An 18,106-nucleotide genomic window follows, 5' to 3' on the forward strand; every position below is an offset into this window, starting at 1 on the left:
CAAGCGGCGGCTTCGCCGCACCTGGCTACGCCAGGTTGCTTGGCCTGCGGAGCTTCCTCGCTTCGCTCGCATACATGCGTCGGGGGCCCCCAGAGCATCGGCGGGGGCCTCCCCAGAGGATCAGCGGGGGCTCCCAGAGGAGCCGCGGGGCCACCAGAGGAGCCGCAGGGGCCCCCACAGGAGCCACGGGGGCCCCAAGGGAACCACGGGGCCCCCAAATGAGTCATCCCATGAATTCATGGCCTGTCGTTACAAAGTATACATTTCGATATATTGTAGTCTACGCTTCTTCGCCGTTTCGTCTCTTGGCATCGTAACGGTAGTCGATATTGTATAGTCACCACTGAGGTCATTTCAGAATAATTTTGAAAGAGAAATGCAACTATAATTCCTGTGATCAGACTTGACATAACATAAGAACATAAGAATAAAGGAGACTGCAAGAGACCATAAGGTCTACACTAGGCAGCTCCGTATCCATCACTACCTGTAGTCCCCATCCATAAAGTTGTCTAGTCGTTTTTTAAAGCAACTAATAGTTTCAGCGCTTACTACATGGTTACTAAGCTTATTCCATTCATCGACCACCCTAATAGTAAACCAATTCTTGCCTATTTCCTTCTTAAATCTAAATTTGTGCAGTTTATACCCATTACTGCGAGTCCTGCCCTGTTGTTTTATTATGATGACCTTGTTTGCATCTCCCTTGTTATAGCCTTTGATCCACTTGAACACTTCTATTAGAAGTGTAAGTTTAGGTGCCTAAGCCTCTCTGTAAGGCAGTTTTCCGAGTCCATGTATCATTTTGGTCATTCTTCTCTGTACTGATTCTAGTGAATTTATGTCCATTCTGTAGGACGGAGACCAAAACTGCCGCATAGTCAAGGATGGGTCTAACTATAGTTTTTTAATTAACTTCTTATATCCTGAGAAGTAATGCCGCATGAACGCCTCTCAATCCTCATCGTCTAAGTATAGATAAAAATAAATAGATAAATAAATACAAAATTTCCTCTGTCACGGTGGTAATTTGGTAACGCTCCATGACGTCACGGCAACGGGGACAACTGATTGTCCGAGAGTTGTGACGTCACGGCAACGGAGACGACTGATTGGCCGAGAGTGGTGACGTCACGGCAACGCCTCTCAATCCTCATCGTTCTCCGCCAATCACTCGTCTGCCTTGCCGTGACGTCACCACTCTCGGCCAATCAGTAGTCTCCGTTGCTGTGACGTCACCACTTTCGGCCAGTGAGTTGTCCCCGTTGCCGTGAAGTCACGCCGGCCACGGCTTCGCCGTTGGTGCTTGACCTTATGGGGGTGTCACCTTTTGGTAATGGGTTCGCCCACCAAAGACAAAAAATCGGTTGATTTCTCTGTTTTATTGGGTCTTTATTTTTGTATGTTATATATATATATATATATATATATATATATATATATATATATATATGTATATATATACACATACACACATACATATACTATAAACTTCTCAAAAGGTTTATTTGTTACAAGTGTCATTGTCTGAGAGGAAAACCGTTTTACCTCAAGTTTAAAACAGCGCCGACTAAGTCGAAACTGAACTGCAGCTTAAGCAAATGTATTGTACTCTTCAGATATCTTGTGTACATAGTAAACAACGGTCGTAGAGCGAACAAGGAAAATCTTGCGTGATCGTCAATTATTCCAGTTTATTTGTTGAAGTAGTTTTAGCATCGAGTACAAAACAAAGGAAAGACGATAGGCGTGGGGCATAACAGAAAACGGACGGGAGAGGGAGGGAGGTGTGGTGGTGGTGGGGTTGGTAGTAGGGGAGAAGTCCATTCAGACACACTGTTATATTCATTAGAATGTATTCATAAACGGAAATCTGCATTTGATAATTAACTCGTAAGGGACGGGAAATGTAAACACTGCCTATGATCGAGTATTAATTGATTGTGAACGAAATTTAACTTGTGTGGAGAAATGAAAGGCAGTTTGTATTTTGAATGATTCTCTCAAGATGCATGGATTAGCTACAGATATCTGGATAGTGTTGCTTACTAAGTGCGCACCGCATTTTCAGTAGAGATGAAAGTATGGTAATAGTATTGATAACAATGAAGGTAATAACAGTAACAATGACGATAATAGAAGTAATAGTGGTAATGCAGCTTAAATAGAAATAGATGATTAAACAATTACAATTAAATAATGATAAACTAAAGATGATTATATATAAATGCTTACGTATGTATGAAAGTGAATTTTAAAACTTCGAATTATATGATACTGAGTCGACACCTTGACGTGGTGGATAAGCATGAGAACCTTAATGATTACAAAAGCTATGTCGATAGGGAGGAAATCTCTGCAGGGCCACCCATATCGAACAGGTTTTGTAAGAAAGATGAGACAGAGAGCAGCTCACACACACAGTCGCAGGACCCACTGCTGGCACGTCCCTGATGGCAAACGGGGAAATTCCTCATAGATATATGGGGTACCGTCATAATGACGGCGTGGACCATTGGGCTCCATATAGATATATAGGGCTCCACCGAATATAAAGAATAAGGTGACACCAGAGAAATATTTCACTAGAAACCAGTTGGCATGGAGGTGAGATTACTGCCAAAACCCCATCATAGCCAAATGAATTGTACAACAAAAAGAAAACCGAGTAGTGTGCCACCGAATGTAAGCTCTGTGCAAACAGATCCAACTCTTGGATCAGTTGTACACCCAGTACTTACGTCAAGAAATCGTTCCTGAATCGTGGTGCAATGCTTTAGTGATTTTGCTTCATAAAAAAGAGACCAGAAGGACCTTAGTAACTACCGACTGATTATCCAGTTCTTCACGTCTCACGTGGCCGGTCTAGGTGCAGGCCAGCTATGGCGGGCCGATGTTGCACGTGAGGTTCCTGAAGGAGGTTTTGTGTGTTGGTCACGCGGCAGACCCTAGGGCTGGTTAGTTATCCTGGGGCTCCACGAGTGATTCCCATGAGAGGTTTCGGAGGTCAAATGTCGTGGGCAAAGAAGAGGTGAGGACGGGAGTGACGAGGTGAGGACCGGTCGTGAGGGCTACTCCTACGATAGACTAAGTCAAGTTTTAGATGGAAACCAAGCGAGAGAACAGGCGGGCTTTAGAAACGGATATTCGAATCTAGACCATTTGCAGGCGATGAACCAACTAATCGAGAAAACGACAGAATACAATATACCTCTCTGTTTAGCTTTTGTAGATTACGAGAAGGCCTTTGACTCGGTAGACAGGCTTAGTGGTGATAGGGAGTGGGTGGAGGTGGTATTTGAGGGTGCCTACCGTAGGCTCAATGAAAATTAGATATTTTGGTTAAATTATCGTTATTGTTATTAATGTTAATTCCACAACTTTTCAACTTTTTATCTATTCCTTAATTAAACAGTGGCAGTTTGCAAAAAGCAACCATATTAAGAAAAATATGTAAAGTTAAAAAATTGAGAGTTATGTTCAGTTTTATGTATCTAAAAATGTTGCTTAAGATAAAACAATATTAATATTTTTAGTATACCAAGAAAATCTTCGGAAAACGTGTTCCTGTTTTATGTATTTATTCTATTTAATTATATATTTGTTTGTTTATTCATATATTTATTCTTGTGTTTATTTTTAATTTACTCGTTTATATATATATAATTTTTTTAGTTTCATTATTGCCTCGTTTAGGGGTAGTCAGGGTTGAGGTATGACACACAATAAACTCTGTATGAGAAAGAATTTGTAATTTGTGAAAATAATTTATTTTTATTTTCCGTTCCAGGGAGGCGAACGCGTAGTATGGGAGTTCCACAACGTCACCTTGACCCGAGTGCCGGGCTACGGGTTTGGCATCGCCGTCAGCGGAGGCCGGGACAATCCCCACTTCACCAACGGCGATCCGTCCATCGCCATCTCGGATGTGCTCAAAGCGGGACCGGCGGAGGGAAAGCTGCAGTGCGTAGTCGACCCATTGCTGTTGTTTGTATTTGTTAATTTATGTACTTTTTAAATTTATATTTCTATGTATATTTCTTTATATAACTTTTTTTTTTAGAATATATGCCGTAGTATTTATTCGTTTTCAGAAACAATGGCCCTTGAATTTAGAAAATGTCGATTATTCCATGGCGATCATATTTATTCACTTGTTTATTTAATTATTCATATTTTATAATTTCGTTCTTTTAGAATGTATGCGTTATTTTGTTATTCACTTCCAAAATCAGTGGCCGGTTTAGCCAATGAAGCGAGTTTAGAAAATGCTGACAATTCCACGCTCGTGCAGGTCTTATTTATTTATTCGTTCATATGTTTATTATTCATTTATCTATTTATGTATTTATTTATCTATTTATGTATTTGTAATAGATTCTTTTACAATATATGCCTTATTCGCTTTCAGAATCAATGACCGATTAATATCAGCCAACGGGGTGAGTTTAGAAAATGTTGACTATTCCACGGCCGTGCAGGTCCTACGCGATTCTGGGGCGGCGGTACATCTGGTGGTCAAGAGACGCATCGTCTTGCCGGCTTCCCCAGAGCCCCAGACGCTCAAGGTCACACTCACGAAAAACAAGAAAAAAGATGGTGAGTCTAGGCATTCTCACGCGCTGTTTCATAGTATTATGATGGCTATAACCGTTTCATAGAGTGGGTGGGAGGAGTAATGAAGAAGGTAGCATTTTGTAAATATAGAAATGGATATAGTAATGTATATAAGCCTGTATATGACATTTGTTACATACACACTCCATACACCCCGCCCCCTTCCCCGACTTCATACCCGTAAGGAAAGAAGGCGACCGATGACTGTTCCCAGCACCTTTCCCTCTTGCCAGACAATAACAATCTGACGCACAACAATGATGAATTTAGGTTTAGGGAATCGGGCTGATGCTAAAGTTGCACCCAAGTTTCATGTCCAGAAAATGAAATAAATATCTCATTGAGTATAGAGGTTTAAAAAATTATAATAATGATACAGGTAATATAATAATAATAATTATTATTATTATTATTATTATTATTATCATTATCATAACACCGTATACAATTGACCGATTTTTTCCAAAGAAATCTTCAATCACTCGATTTAACGGACAAAAGGGGGGGCATCTGTCAGATATATATAATAAATTCAACATATTTATTGTCATTTTATATCAGATTTACCAAAGATAGTGAAGAAGATGGGTTCCTGATATGCCGCGATTGGGTTGGCAGAAGTTTATTACGAGTCGCTGGATTTTGTCCGTTGTTTCCGAAGTCCGTTATATGGGAGTCCGTTAATTTGAGGGCTGAGTGTATACATACATGCATACGTGTAAACTATACATACATATAAGCATACATATACAAACATACATACATAAAAGCATGCATACAAACATACATGCTTACATATATGAATAACAATATACACACACGGCTGGACTGGACGGCGCAGTGGTAGAGTTTGTAACCGCTACTCCAGCGGTCCGAATTCGATTCCCACCCAGAGTTGAAATAGTTTCAAAGTCACTGCGCTGCGAGCCGGGACTCCAACTCTCGTGGGCGGGGAGTTAGGGGTGTGTGTGTGTGTGTAAAGGTCACAGCATTACCCATAGATTGGACATATATGAAGTCTGAACTCTCATTGGGGAGGGTAATAGCTGTCAACCACGAGTCCAACATGTGATCTGAGACCATGGTGAATCACACATATACCACTTCATCCACTTCTGCTTTCCACAATTTTTTTCCCTCCAAAACAGGCTCATGATTGCTGTCAATCACCTTTGTATTTCCTCCTTATAAAGTCTCCACACAAGAGAGCATTAAAATTAAATTCTTTTAACTTCTGTTCTCTGTCCTCGGATTCCTTGGCATTACCCTTGACTGGATTGTATCTTATTTTGTAGACTTTGGAATAGTATTAGGCTGTCGAATCTACGTCAAAGAAATCCTCAACAAGACTCTAGCGGAGAAGGATGGCGGTTTACGCGAGGGGGACATTCTTCTGCGCATCAACTCATCGTCCACAGAAAACCTGACCCTAAAAGAAGCCAAGAAGCTGGTCGATGGGACAAAGGAGAAGCTTCAGCTTATGGTGAAAAGAGATCCTCCACCTTTGTCAGCTTCAAGAGCTCCCAGTCATGACCGCACTGAACCTACAACCAAAGGTAAAAAAGTTACATATATATAGTAAGAGTACATCATAACGGATACATCATATAGGGTATTGACTGCATAATTTTTCTACAGTCAACCATCAGTTTAACAAACTTCTTTTTAAGGGGTTTTGGATTTAAGGGAGTCTGTATATGGGTGAGATACAGTGATGAAGCGTTATCCACAAGGAATGAATATGAAAGGGAGGAATGGGTGGTGGGTGTGAATCAGTATGTACCTTTTGACTTGGCTACCTCCCTTATAAGGGGGAAAAAGCCCTAGGTATATAGATAGATAAAATGTATTCTAAGGAATTCTCTAATAAAAAAAGTCTGCAGTAGATTTTTTTCAATGACTTAAACCTGGAATCCCTTAAATAAAAGTTTATTGAATTAAAGGTCACCTGTTTACATATAAACCAAAAGACCCTTTCCTCTTTATGAGGGGGTGGCCTTGCCAATTTTTATGTATTTGCTATTTTAGGAGATGACAGATAATGCTAATGAAAGAGTATTGGGATGGTTTGGACACATGGAAAGAAGTGAAGAAATGTTAGAAAACAAGGTGTGGAAGGTAGAGGGAGTGAATTTGAGGGGACAACCAAGGATGAAGTGGATAGATGGGGCGAAGAGGTCATTGAGCAAAAGGAAAGGAGAAGGCAGGAAATAGGGATGAGTGGAGAGTGGCTGTGTATAAATGATACTGTTATGCAAGGAAGGTTAGGGGGTACTTATGTGTGAATGATATTTTGATGCAACCCAAAGAGATTTCTCCTTGTCTTCTTGTTTTCTGCATGAGGGGACAGAGAGAGAGGGTTGCCAATTAAGTGAAGCAACCTTGCTGTGGATATACTGTGTCTTGGTGCATTGCTTCTGACCCATCATCCATGAAGAGCTAAGATGAGACGGAGGAAAGGGTGGTGGAGGGGAGTGGAATGGGTGGGAGCAGGTATGTAGCTTTGACTTAGCTACCACCATTATAAAGGGGGAAAAGTTCTTGGTATATAGAGTCAAACAATGTGTTATTACAATCAGAGGATAATCTCTATTATATTATTATTATTAAAAAAAAGGAGAGAGAGAGAGAGAGGGAGTAGTCACAAAGAGTTGATCAAAGAATACTGTGGTGGTTTGGGCACATGGGAAGAATGAGTGAAAAAAAGACTAGCAGAAGGAGGTGGATGGAGTGGACTTGAGAGGAAGCCCAAAAATGAGATGGATGGATCAAGTCAGGGTGACCTTGGATACTTGAGGAATATCTGTTGAGCAGGGAAGAGAGAGTGCAAAAGATAGGAATATGTGGAAGAAGATAGTGAGCTGTATCCATTATTGGTCCCAGTAGTTATATTGATGGGGGCAGTAAACACAGTGCATTTTTGTATTTATTCCAGATCCAAGGAACACAGACTACAGTGACACAAGGCCGAACTACTCCACACAAAACTTGTACGTCCAGCCTCCAACCCGAGGAGGATCGCAAGACGGCCACCGCAATTTCTACCCAGGCGACCCTCTCGATTCCAAAAACAATCTCATGAGGTGGGAGGTCCTCAGGTGCAAATGCCATCCGTGGGTTTAATGTATATATGTGGTTATTGGAATCTGCTGGTGTCTTACAAGGGAGAGAGTCTTTATTACAAGTTAAGGGTTTGCCTTTTCACAGAATGGTGCTTCAGTGTTAGAAGCTATCGTGCATGGATATGTTTTCACAGTGTGGTTTTAGAATCTTTGAAGCCTCAGAAGTATTTTGGTTAAGATTTTATTTGTAGAATTAACAGACGTCAAACGAACCAACATTGGATATTTGGAATTAAAAGTATGTTACTAATCTCAAATAATGTGCCATTAACATGGATACACTGATGGCTTCAGTTCTTGGCTTAAGGTGCTAAGTTGTGAAAGCCTGAGCTTTGCATTTCTCTTTAGTGTCAACATTTTCACCTTTTCTAACATTGCACAGTGTTTCAAGGTCTCTCCTCCAAGTGTTTGCTTAGCTAAATCTGCTTCATTTTGCCCAGGTGTAACCCTCCTGGCCAGGGCTTCCCCTCCCTGGAGTCACCCTACGGGCTGGACGAGCCTGGTTCCCCTCCCTCGGATGATGCCCCTCCTCCCCGTCCCCCCCTTCCCCGGCCTGAAGACTACTACACACGACAGGGGCATGGTGACCCCAACTCTCCTAGCAAGGCCAAAATACCAGTGTATGTTTCCCATCCTACAGTTCCCAGTCTTCCTTCTATGCCTCCCCATCTCACTCCTCTTTATGGCCTCTTACACCTCTTTTAATAGTCTTTCAATGGGGCCCTCTCATCCTCTCCTCTAGCAATTACAAAACTCAAGTTCTTATCTTTATAGTCTTACGCAGGTAAAGGGTCGTCCTGCTGGGTCACTGCTGATCAGAGCTTTGTTTCTACTCCCTCATATGGCATACCTAACTGTCTTGTTAGCTTTATATCCTTAATTTTTTTTTTTTTTCCATTATTATTTTTTTTTTCATTTTTTATTTTTTTTTAAATAACTGCAAGCCTACCCAATGTATTACCATCTTCTCAAGCACCGCAGTTTTTTTTATTCATTTATTTATTTATTATTATCATTATTTTTTTTTTATATTTATTATACACCACCCTCCATTTTCTTTCCTCAGCGCTTCATACAAAATAAAATCTGCTCACCCTTGGGTCATGCTCAAGAAGACAGCAGGATTGTTAAGGAATCAGTCAACAACAGAGGTTGCCTCCTTTCCCTTCACTTTTGATTGCACCTGTATGCTGGGTTGTCCAAAAATTTTGTCCAGTGTTTACTCTTACTTGGGAGACACAATGTTTGTCAATATAGAATCTTTAATAGATGAAATTATGTCATTCAATCGCTTGATTGACTGATTGAAAGTTTCTATCAGTTTATATACACTAAAAGGTTGATTGCATTAAAACCAATAATTGATAGTAATGATCCCAAAATATGTCTTGTGGATATCCCTGCTATGGAATTGTGAAACCTTATGACATGGCATATTTTACAAATTTTGTTTAGAATCATGCCAAACAGTATTATTCAGCTAAGAATTGGATTTGAGACTGAGGTAGGTTTCGATTACTTTTTATTTGCAATTATGTTCATTCCTGTGAATGAGGAGCCAAGATGAGAGCGAGGGAAGGGTGGTGAATGGGAGTGGAATGGGTAGGAATGGAATTATACCTTTTGACTTTAGCTACCTCCCTTATAAAAGCGAAAAGCCCCTGGTAAATGTATGTATATATGTACTTATCAGTGCAGAAGTGTATAGAATGATTTGCGTTTGGCAGTCTAGTCTATTTAGGCCTAATTATATATTAGATACCAGATTAATATTTACACTGCATATGTGATAATAGCTGAAACTCGTTTGTGTCTTTTATTGAAGGACAAGTGGTCAGTATGATTTTGTCTAAAGTGTAAATTACACATGTTATTCATTTTTGTGAAAAAATGAAAACCCAAGGTACAAATGTTGCATAACTAACATATCAATTATTGAAAGAATTGAATTTCAATTGGGGATATTTTGTACCTTGTTTGTAGTTTACAAATTTTGTTACTATGTGTTTACACATGTAGCAAATTCACCTTTGACTTAGCAACCTTTTAACATATTCTTGGGGTCACTTCAGTCTTCTGGAGTTAGTTGTAATACTCTGTATTCATCACCAAGTGTAAGACTTAATGAAAGAAAAGTTAGATTATTCTTTGTAATGATTTCAAAATCTGCCACAATCTGTTATGTATTAATATGAATATGCTTGTGAGGTGCATAGTTAGCATTATGGCATTGTTTATTGATTTTGTTGAAAGTAATACCAACCAATATATTTGGGTGGATTAGACTGTAGACTGGAAAGGTTCTCATTTTGTAATTACCCCTTTCAATCGAAATTCCATATTAGGAGTATCCACCTCCTGTTAGGAGTGTCCACTCCTTAGCAGAATAGAATTATTAGACATTGGCTACAACAAATTTGTATAATATGCCATAAGTTGAAAAGGTTCACTTTGCAGAAATATAATTTACTAAAGCATAGGGATTGGGATTTTGTCAAAAATATTTTTGTGATTAAAAATTATTTTGTAAAGCATGATCACTTATTTGACTGTCATGTAGGAAGGCAGCATATTTGGTCAGATAAGACACTGGTATTTCATATTAATCTCAAGCTTGTTTTATTGCATTGTTCCCCTCTCACTTGTTCAAAACGTGAACTTACATACCTGGACAGAATTACAACCCTTTCTTTAATAATTTCACACCACAAACTGAAGCAGTCTCACTAAATGAGGAACCTCCATGTTTCATACTGTTGATAAATATATATATTTATATATACATACACTATTGACAAGAACTTGTAAAACCTGTTTTGGGAAACAGTTCTGATTGTGAATTTGCACATTTTGATCGAGGTTTACCTCATGTTTGCCTAGTTTGCTTAATTATCGCACAGCATGACACTGATATTTAATAGAACGCTGAGCACGATTTGATCCTTTTGCAATAATAACGCACTATCGTCTGGTGTTCTTGCAAAATATTGATTTACATTTCTTGATGTGATGGCAGGCCAGATCCTCGATTTGTAAGTTTCAAAAAGGAGGGAAGTGTGGGAATCCGTCTTACTGGAGGAAATGAGGTGGGGATCTATGTCACAGCAGTCCAGCCAGGATCTCAAGCACAACTGCAGGGTCTCATTCCTGGTGACAAGATCCTAAAAGTAGGAGTTTCTTTTGTGTTTTGTGTCACTGAAAGATTCTGTCAGATAGTAATTATTGAATATGTTAAAAATATAATAAGCCACAATCAGTCTTCTTCTGATGTGTTCTTGAGCAGGATGTTGTTTTATTGTATGAAAACTCTATATGTTCCCCCTCTACAGGTAAATGACATGGACATGGCTGGTGTGACACGAGAAGAGGCAGTTCTCTACCTCATGAGCCTCCAGGACCAAATTGATCTCATTGTACAAACACGTATTCAAGATTACGAAAATATTATTAGCAATCAGAAAGGAGACCTTTTTTATATCAAGTAAGTATTCCTAAAAGTTCTGGTTGACTGTGATATGAATTTATTGACTTTCTTTTGTATGTTTTCAATTTTTTTCATTTTTTGTTTTTGCTTTTTTCCCCACTTTCTTTCAGGACCCATTTTCACTATGAGCCTTCTGGGAAAGGGGAGTTGAGTTTCAGATCAGGTGACATCTTCAGAGTGGTCAACACACTTCATGGAGGTGTTGTTGGTCACTGGCAAGTCCACCGCATTGGCCGAAATAATCAAGAAACCCAGAAGGGCGTAATACCAAATAAGGCCAGAGCAGAAGAATTAGCAACAGCACAGTTCAATGCTGCCAAAAAAGAACAAACACAATCAGAGTCTAGAGGGGGGTTCTTTAAGAGAAGGAGAAATTCTCGGAGGTCTAAATCTTTAGGGAAGGTAAAGTCATACATTTCATTTTAACAACTTAGCTAAGTTGTTTACCTGATAGATATTGTTTTCACTATTGTCGTGATTGACTGAGACCCGTGTGTCTTTGTCCACATCTGAGTTGAAGAAATTAATGTTAATAAAAAAAATCTAAAGAATGTTTCACTGTTCGAAAAATTAACATTATGTAAGTGGTAGGGTTGTAGATTTGGTCACTTGAGGAACTGCATCATTTACTGGTTTTAATGTTTTTTTGTGTAGTTGTAGAACTTTATTATAAATTTATCGCCCCTTTCAGGATCATTGGGAAGATGTAGTTTTTGCTGACTGTGTTTCAAAGTTCCCTGCTTATGAACGGGTAAATTTACGGCATCCGGGATTTGTGCGACCCATTGTACTATTTGGCCCTTTAGCTGATATTGCTCGGGACAACCTTCTCTCTGAAAACCCAGACAAATTTGCTTCACCACGTAAGTAATAGATGAATTTAGACAGATTATAAATTTTAGAAATAAACTTAGATCAAAAGTATTAGCATCCACATTAGAATTCATGAGAATAAGAAAAGTTATGTTTGTTAATAAGTGTTTTGCTAGATTTAGCTCCGTAAGTATTGTAAAATAGGTTCTTTGATTTAGGACAGTTTTATTTGATTATTATAGCACTTTATAGAGAAGTTGGCAGTTGATGGTGCTCTTTTTTTATTCTTCATGTATTTATAAAGTATTCCTTTATGGCTTAATGCAAGTTTTAATTAATTTATGTAATTTTATGTAATATGTTCACTCAGTTATCTTTCTGTAATGTCAACTGCTGACTCAGAATGTTTCTTCACAGTAGCTGCCATGAAATACAATGGCTATGTTTCTGTATTGCACTGTCTTTTATTGCTGTTTTGTCATTCAGTGCTAATACAATACTGAATTTATTTATTTATTTATTTATTTTTTTATTTTTTTGTCTCACATTACTGCACCACTGCACTGCCTGCAATCTATAGCTTAGTCCGATGCACCACAGCACATGTTGCCTTATCTAAGCAGCTGCTCAGCCCCGTCATGGGTCACCACATCCACTAGAAATGTGTTACCCTCAATTGATAGTCTAAAACTAAAACTGTAACTGCTAAGCTTATTGGTTCGCTAACAAAGAAATTTTTCCCAACTTATGAATAATTTCAGGGATATATATGCGGCTCACTATGCCCATCCCTTATTACGGGTACCCATACCCTCACCTCCGTGGTAAGAATCCCGTTGCTGATTGCCCGGCATGTTGTATTCGATTGACGGATTGCATTTGAACAAGATGATTGCGTTTGAGTTTGAGCTGACTTGCATTTTATTGCTTTGCAATGACCCAAAAATAAAGATCCTTGTATGAAGGATTCCAATTTAAAAGATTTACAGGATGCACCAGACTGATGCCTTGTCTCCCTTAATTCTTCTCTAGGTTGACGCAAGATCATTTGATTAAAGTAGAACCCTTATGTATGAATTGTTGTGTAAGTAGGAATTACTTGTATTTGATAGACATGCAATGATCTCTTGATATTCGACTATTATTTAAATGCATATTGTAAAAAGTACAGTACATAAACTTTCTGTAATGGACTTGTAGATGTTTGCTCAGTAGACTCTCTCTCCAAGTTAAGGATGATATGATTTGCCCTCCCCCTTGGAAAAAAGTCTTAGAAAATTGCAAGACTTCAATTACTTTTTTCTTCTTGTTGCATTTTAACCATGCTGCCCTTGTTGTAGGTTGACCTTGACTGGTTGATAGTCCTTTTTCACACGTGATCAGTGATTGCATCTGTAAATGTGTCGCTGTCAGCTGCCAGGTTTTGTCAGCATTTTTACAACCTCTCTCTCACTCTCTCTTTCTCTTTCTCTTTATCTCTTTCTCTATCTCTATATTTGTCTCTCTCACTCTCTCTCTCTCTCTCTCTCTCTCTCTCTCTCTCTCTCTCTCTCTCTCTCTCTCTCTCTCTCTCTCTCTCTCCTCTGTATCTTGTTGCCTTGGATTTTGTTTCTTTTACAAGCATGTCTTCTTATAGTAAGATAAGCAGTCTTATTGATTAAGCAGCGAGAAAGTTGATATTTAAAAAGAATTTGTTTTCCTGCAATTAGATGTACATATTTAATTTTATTTCTTAGATGATATAGACCAACCAATACAAAAAGTCCCTTCCCCCATATAAAGGGATGGCCAAGTCAAAGCAGTACCCCAATTTTATACACAAAACCTATTTAACAATCTTCCCATCTCAGCACCTTGTGGGTCAAGGGTCATCCCTGTCCCTCTTCACACTGCTTGGATCAAGGGCAATGCAGGAAGGCACAGCTCTTCCACTCAGGACCCAACAGATACTGCTAGTTTATCCCCATTGCTTAGTTGGTTCTTGGTATATAGATAGTTACAAGAATGGGTAGAATGAGAAATGCGAAGGTAAGACAGAGAATGGGGATGGGAAGGGAGCTTTTGGGTTGTGTGGATCAGAATGGTGAAGTAATTTGGGCATCTGGAAAGAACAAATGAGGAAGATGAACAAAGAGAGTGTGGAAAATAGCTTAAGAGAAAGGCCAAGAATAAGATGGATGGATGGGGTAGAGGGGCTTTGGATGTATGTGGGAAGTGTGTCAAGTATTGCAGATGAAAGAAAAGTGCAAAAAATAGGAGTGAATGGAGGGTGGGGGAGATTGTGAATGGATGTGATGATGAGACCTAAAGGTATATTTCCCTCATTTGGTTTATAGATTATTCTGAATGATTGAGGAGAAGTTGCCATATGATCAAGTGATGGAAGCAAACCAGCTCTTGCTCTGGAAGAGCTGTGCTGCACTGTATTGCTTTTAATCCAAGCTGTGTGATGGGGGACAGGGATTACCATCAATCCCAGAGGTGCTGAGATGGGAGGGATGGTTAAGTGTGTAGCATAGGTAGGTGCTTTGACATGGCCAATCCCCTTTTCTGTTTTTATTTTGTATTATGATACATTATTCAATATGGTACACACCAGTATATTCATTTCTGAGTGCTATGGCCAAGTTTAGGGTAAAACATTTTGTAGGTAGACATTAGAAGGAAGTAGAGCATGGCTTCCTTATTTTTATGTATATATATATATATTGCAGTCCTTTCTTTGACCTAATAGACACATAGGCTTGTTATAATTAACTGATTGCTCCCAGTTTTTTTTTGTGTTTGTCTTTTTATTAAGAAATCTATTTTTTCAGAATTAGCACTTCTTTTGATTGTCTCTCTATTATAATTTTTATTTAGAGCTGTAATCAGTATAGTTTGCCAGATGCCCATTACCTTCAGGCCCCAATAGTTGGAGGACAAAGATATTACAAAACAATCCTGATATTACTCTTAAGAAAATTCATATTATGTTATAATGACATCTTGTGATAGAGAAAAACAAGAGGGTAGAGGCACTGCATGTTACACACATTCACACACACACATGCACATACACACAATTCACATGCACACACACACATTTCCAAATGGGTTTTGAAGTTGGGTGGTAGGGAGATGATTCTCTCTGATGTCCTTCTCGCAGGACCACCTTGTGCAGGTACCCATCGTCAGCCCCACCAAGTTTGATTGGTGGATGAAGAGATGGGACCCCACAAGCATAACTCCTTTCCTGTACATAAATAGATAAAAACAGGTAAATACACTAATAGTTGTTGTTTGCAGATGACACTGTGCTTGTGTTTGATTTTGAAGAGAGACTGTTGGAGTTAAGTTAGTGACTGAGTTTGGAAGGGTGAGAGGGAGTTAAAAGTAAGTAATGAGATGTACATGGAATGGCAATGTTGGCAGGTTGAATGTAAACTTAAACTAAGGTTTAGGAAATGGAGATTTTTAAATATATTGGGTTGTATGTAGCAGTAATAGGAGTAGAGATGCAGGTGAATTATAGAGTGAAAGAAGTCTTGATGTAATAAATTCATAGAGAAAGTTGCATAAAGGAGTGATTTTACCTATGGCACTCTATGGAGCAGACTTGGAATGTGAAGGAGTCGAAGAGGAAGAGACTGAATGAATTTGAGATTAAGTATTTCAGAAATATGGTAAGTGTCTTATAGATTGTCTTGCCCCACATTGGATGTCAAATGTTAAGCTGGCTGGAAGGCAAACTCTGATAGAGTAGTAGGTTTTATTAGGAATTAAGCTGGGCGCTAATAGTAATGGGTTGCTCTAAGTGTGAGAAAAGGGAAGAGATGGCAAGGGCGGTGATGACTGCGTGTTTCAAGTTATGTCCCAAAGCAGTCTGCTTGCAAGGGAGGGGGGAGGAAGAGACTGTGATGGAGGCAGCAAACTAGGCTCAGAGTGTGATGCTCTTAGGCATTCTGAATCTTTGACACTCCATCTGGTCTTATATACATGGGTTAGGTCATGACCTGTGCTCTTAATTGGTGTGAGGTCAAAGCCAATGCCTGGGAAGTTGGACGCAAAACATTCTCACACTGCTGAGTCACCAAGATGGAGAGTATGGTGCTGGTACTGCACATGTATTCCTCAAAGAACCGTTAAATGTCTCGCATGGCCAGTTGATACATAGGCTGAGTCATCGTTGGATTGTGGGAGCCAACAAGGCCCATTCTTAGGCTGCTGGTCTAACCACATGCATTTCCTCAAAGAAGCTTTATGTGCCCTAGGCATATGATTCACTCAACTGGGCAGCATGAGGCAGAAGATGAAGGTGGGAAGAGAGTTCTTGGATGGGGTAGATTGAGAGTACTGAGGTGGTTTGGGCATGTGGAAAGAATGAATGAGGAAAGATGAGTGAAGAGAATTTGGAAACCAGAAGTGGAAGGGTTGAACTTGAGAGGAAGACCAAGAATGAAATGAATGGATGGATGGGATGAATGGGGCTTTCAGTGCACATGGATTGTGTTGAGCAGAGAAGAGGGAGTGCAAAAGTTAGTAAAAAGAGGGAGATTCTTGATGGATGAAGGGATAACACAACACAAAGGGATGTTCTCATTTGCTTCATAATTTGTTTTAAGTGGATGAGTAGGGGCAATCCATCTCCAGCTGTCAGGCCCTGCTCTGGAAAAGCTATGCCTCACTGCATTGCCGCTGACCTAAGCCATGTGGCAGGAGATGGGGACCCTATATCTTCAAGGTGCTGAGATGGGGGTATTTTATTAATAATGTTTGTGTTTGTTTTTGTGTGTGTGCTTTGGTTAAGTCAAGGAAAAGGCCATTCGTGTCTATATATAAATGATAAAAAAATCCTCATTAAGGGTCTGAAGGAAGGTAGTGGGCAGTACTAAGTGGTCACCCGGCAAACTATTCTGAGTGCAGCTGATAGCCTCAAAATGAGCTGAGGCCTTCCATACCGTCTATCCCTTTTATGAATATTGATTTAAACTTTACCAGAACTGGACAGCAGTGGAGAAAAGCCCTCTGGTATCATTCGCTTGAGTGCCATTCGGGAGATCATGGAGAGAGGAAAACACGCCCTTCTGGACATCACCCCCAATGCAGTGGATCGGCTCAATTATGCACAGTTTTATCCTATCGTCATCTTCCTCAGAGCGGAGTCCAAACACATTGTGAAGGAACTAAGAACTGGTCTGCCAAAGTATGAAAAGTGAGTTGTTTGTTGTTATTTCTGTCTTCTTCAGTGCCATCTCTGCCCCCTTTTTCTTTTCTTTTCTTTCTTTTTCTTCATCTTCCCCACTTCCTTTTCCTTCAATGTCAGTTTTTATTTTTTATTTATTATTATTATTATGGAGTGGGTGCATGCCTTTGACGTGGCTACCTCCTTTATAAAGAGGAAGAAATCCTTGAGATATATACATATATATATGTATATATGTATGTAGTACATAGATTATTATGGAGGAAGTTTGAGGGAATGACCAAAAATAAGGTGGACAGATGAGGTGAAGGGGCCATTGGATGCAAGAGGATTGTGTATCAAGCAAGGAAGAAAAATTGTAAAAAGGCTGGAGTGGATGGAAAGTGATATAAATGAGGAAATGACGTGGCTCAAAGGGATGTTTCTGTGTGCTCCGTATGTGGATTAGGTAGGGGGATCATCATATAATGAAGTAATGGGGTTAAACTAGCTTAGCTGTTGAGTTCTACTGTGAAAGTACTGGGTCTTACTACATAGCCTTTGGCCTGAGCAGTGTGGCAGGTGACAGGGATGAACCATCATTTGTGAGGTGATAAGATAGGGACAACAAATGGGTGTGAAATGGATGTAAGGTGTATATTGGCTTGGCCACCCCCACCTTTGAGGGGGAAAAGCTCTTTTGTTATATGTATTTACTAAAGGTGCCAAGATAAGAGGGAGGGTAGAGGGTGGAGGGAAGTGGAGTGTATTAGGGATGGAATGGGTGGGGATGGTTTTTATGCCTTTGTGTTTTGGCTACCTCCCTTGTAAGGGGAAAAAAGTCTTTGGTATATGTATGTATGTACTAAAGGTGAGGACTTTGAACACATCTAAGTACCAGTATGG

General features: G+C 39.5%; 1 protein-coding gene across 27 annotated transcripts in view; it reads left to right on the forward strand.

Annotated features, from left to right (window-relative positions):
• The window catches only part of pyd (zonula occludens-like protein polychaetoid), a 600,297-nt gene that overhangs the window by 542,085 nt on the left and 40,106 nt on the right, over positions 1-18,106 (forward strand). For 19 of the 27 annotated variants that reach the window (XM_076197998.1, XM_076197987.1, XM_076197989.1 and 16 more), the window contains 11 exons: positions 3,791-3,963; positions 4,412-4,599; positions 5,913-6,173; positions 7,553-7,715; positions 8,180-8,359; positions 10,756-10,906; positions 11,069-11,220; positions 11,334-11,625; positions 11,915-12,086; positions 12,798-12,860; positions 17,017-17,230. In XM_076197998.1, coding sequence (XP_076054113.1) covers positions 3,791-3,963; positions 4,412-4,599; positions 5,913-6,173; positions 7,553-7,715; positions 8,180-8,359; positions 10,756-10,906; positions 11,069-11,220; positions 11,334-11,625; positions 11,915-12,086; positions 12,798-12,860; positions 17,017-17,230 — 2,009 coding nt within the window. The remainder of the gene's footprint in view (positions 1-3,790; positions 3,964-4,411; positions 4,600-5,912; positions 6,174-7,552; positions 7,716-8,179; positions 8,360-10,755; positions 10,907-11,068; positions 11,221-11,333; positions 11,626-11,914; positions 12,087-12,797; positions 12,861-17,016; positions 17,231-18,106) is intronic. The other 8 variants (XM_076197977.1, XM_076198000.1, XM_076197975.1 and 5 more) reach the window with 7 other exon arrangements.

Source organism: Oratosquilla oratoria, chromosome 14 (genome assembly GCF_046742065.1).
Source record: "Oratosquilla oratoria isolate Oo_2021 chromosome 14, ASM4674206v1, whole genome shotgun sequence".
Taxonomy (NCBI): domain Eukaryota; kingdom Metazoa; phylum Arthropoda; class Malacostraca; order Stomatopoda; family Squillidae; genus Oratosquilla; species Oratosquilla oratoria.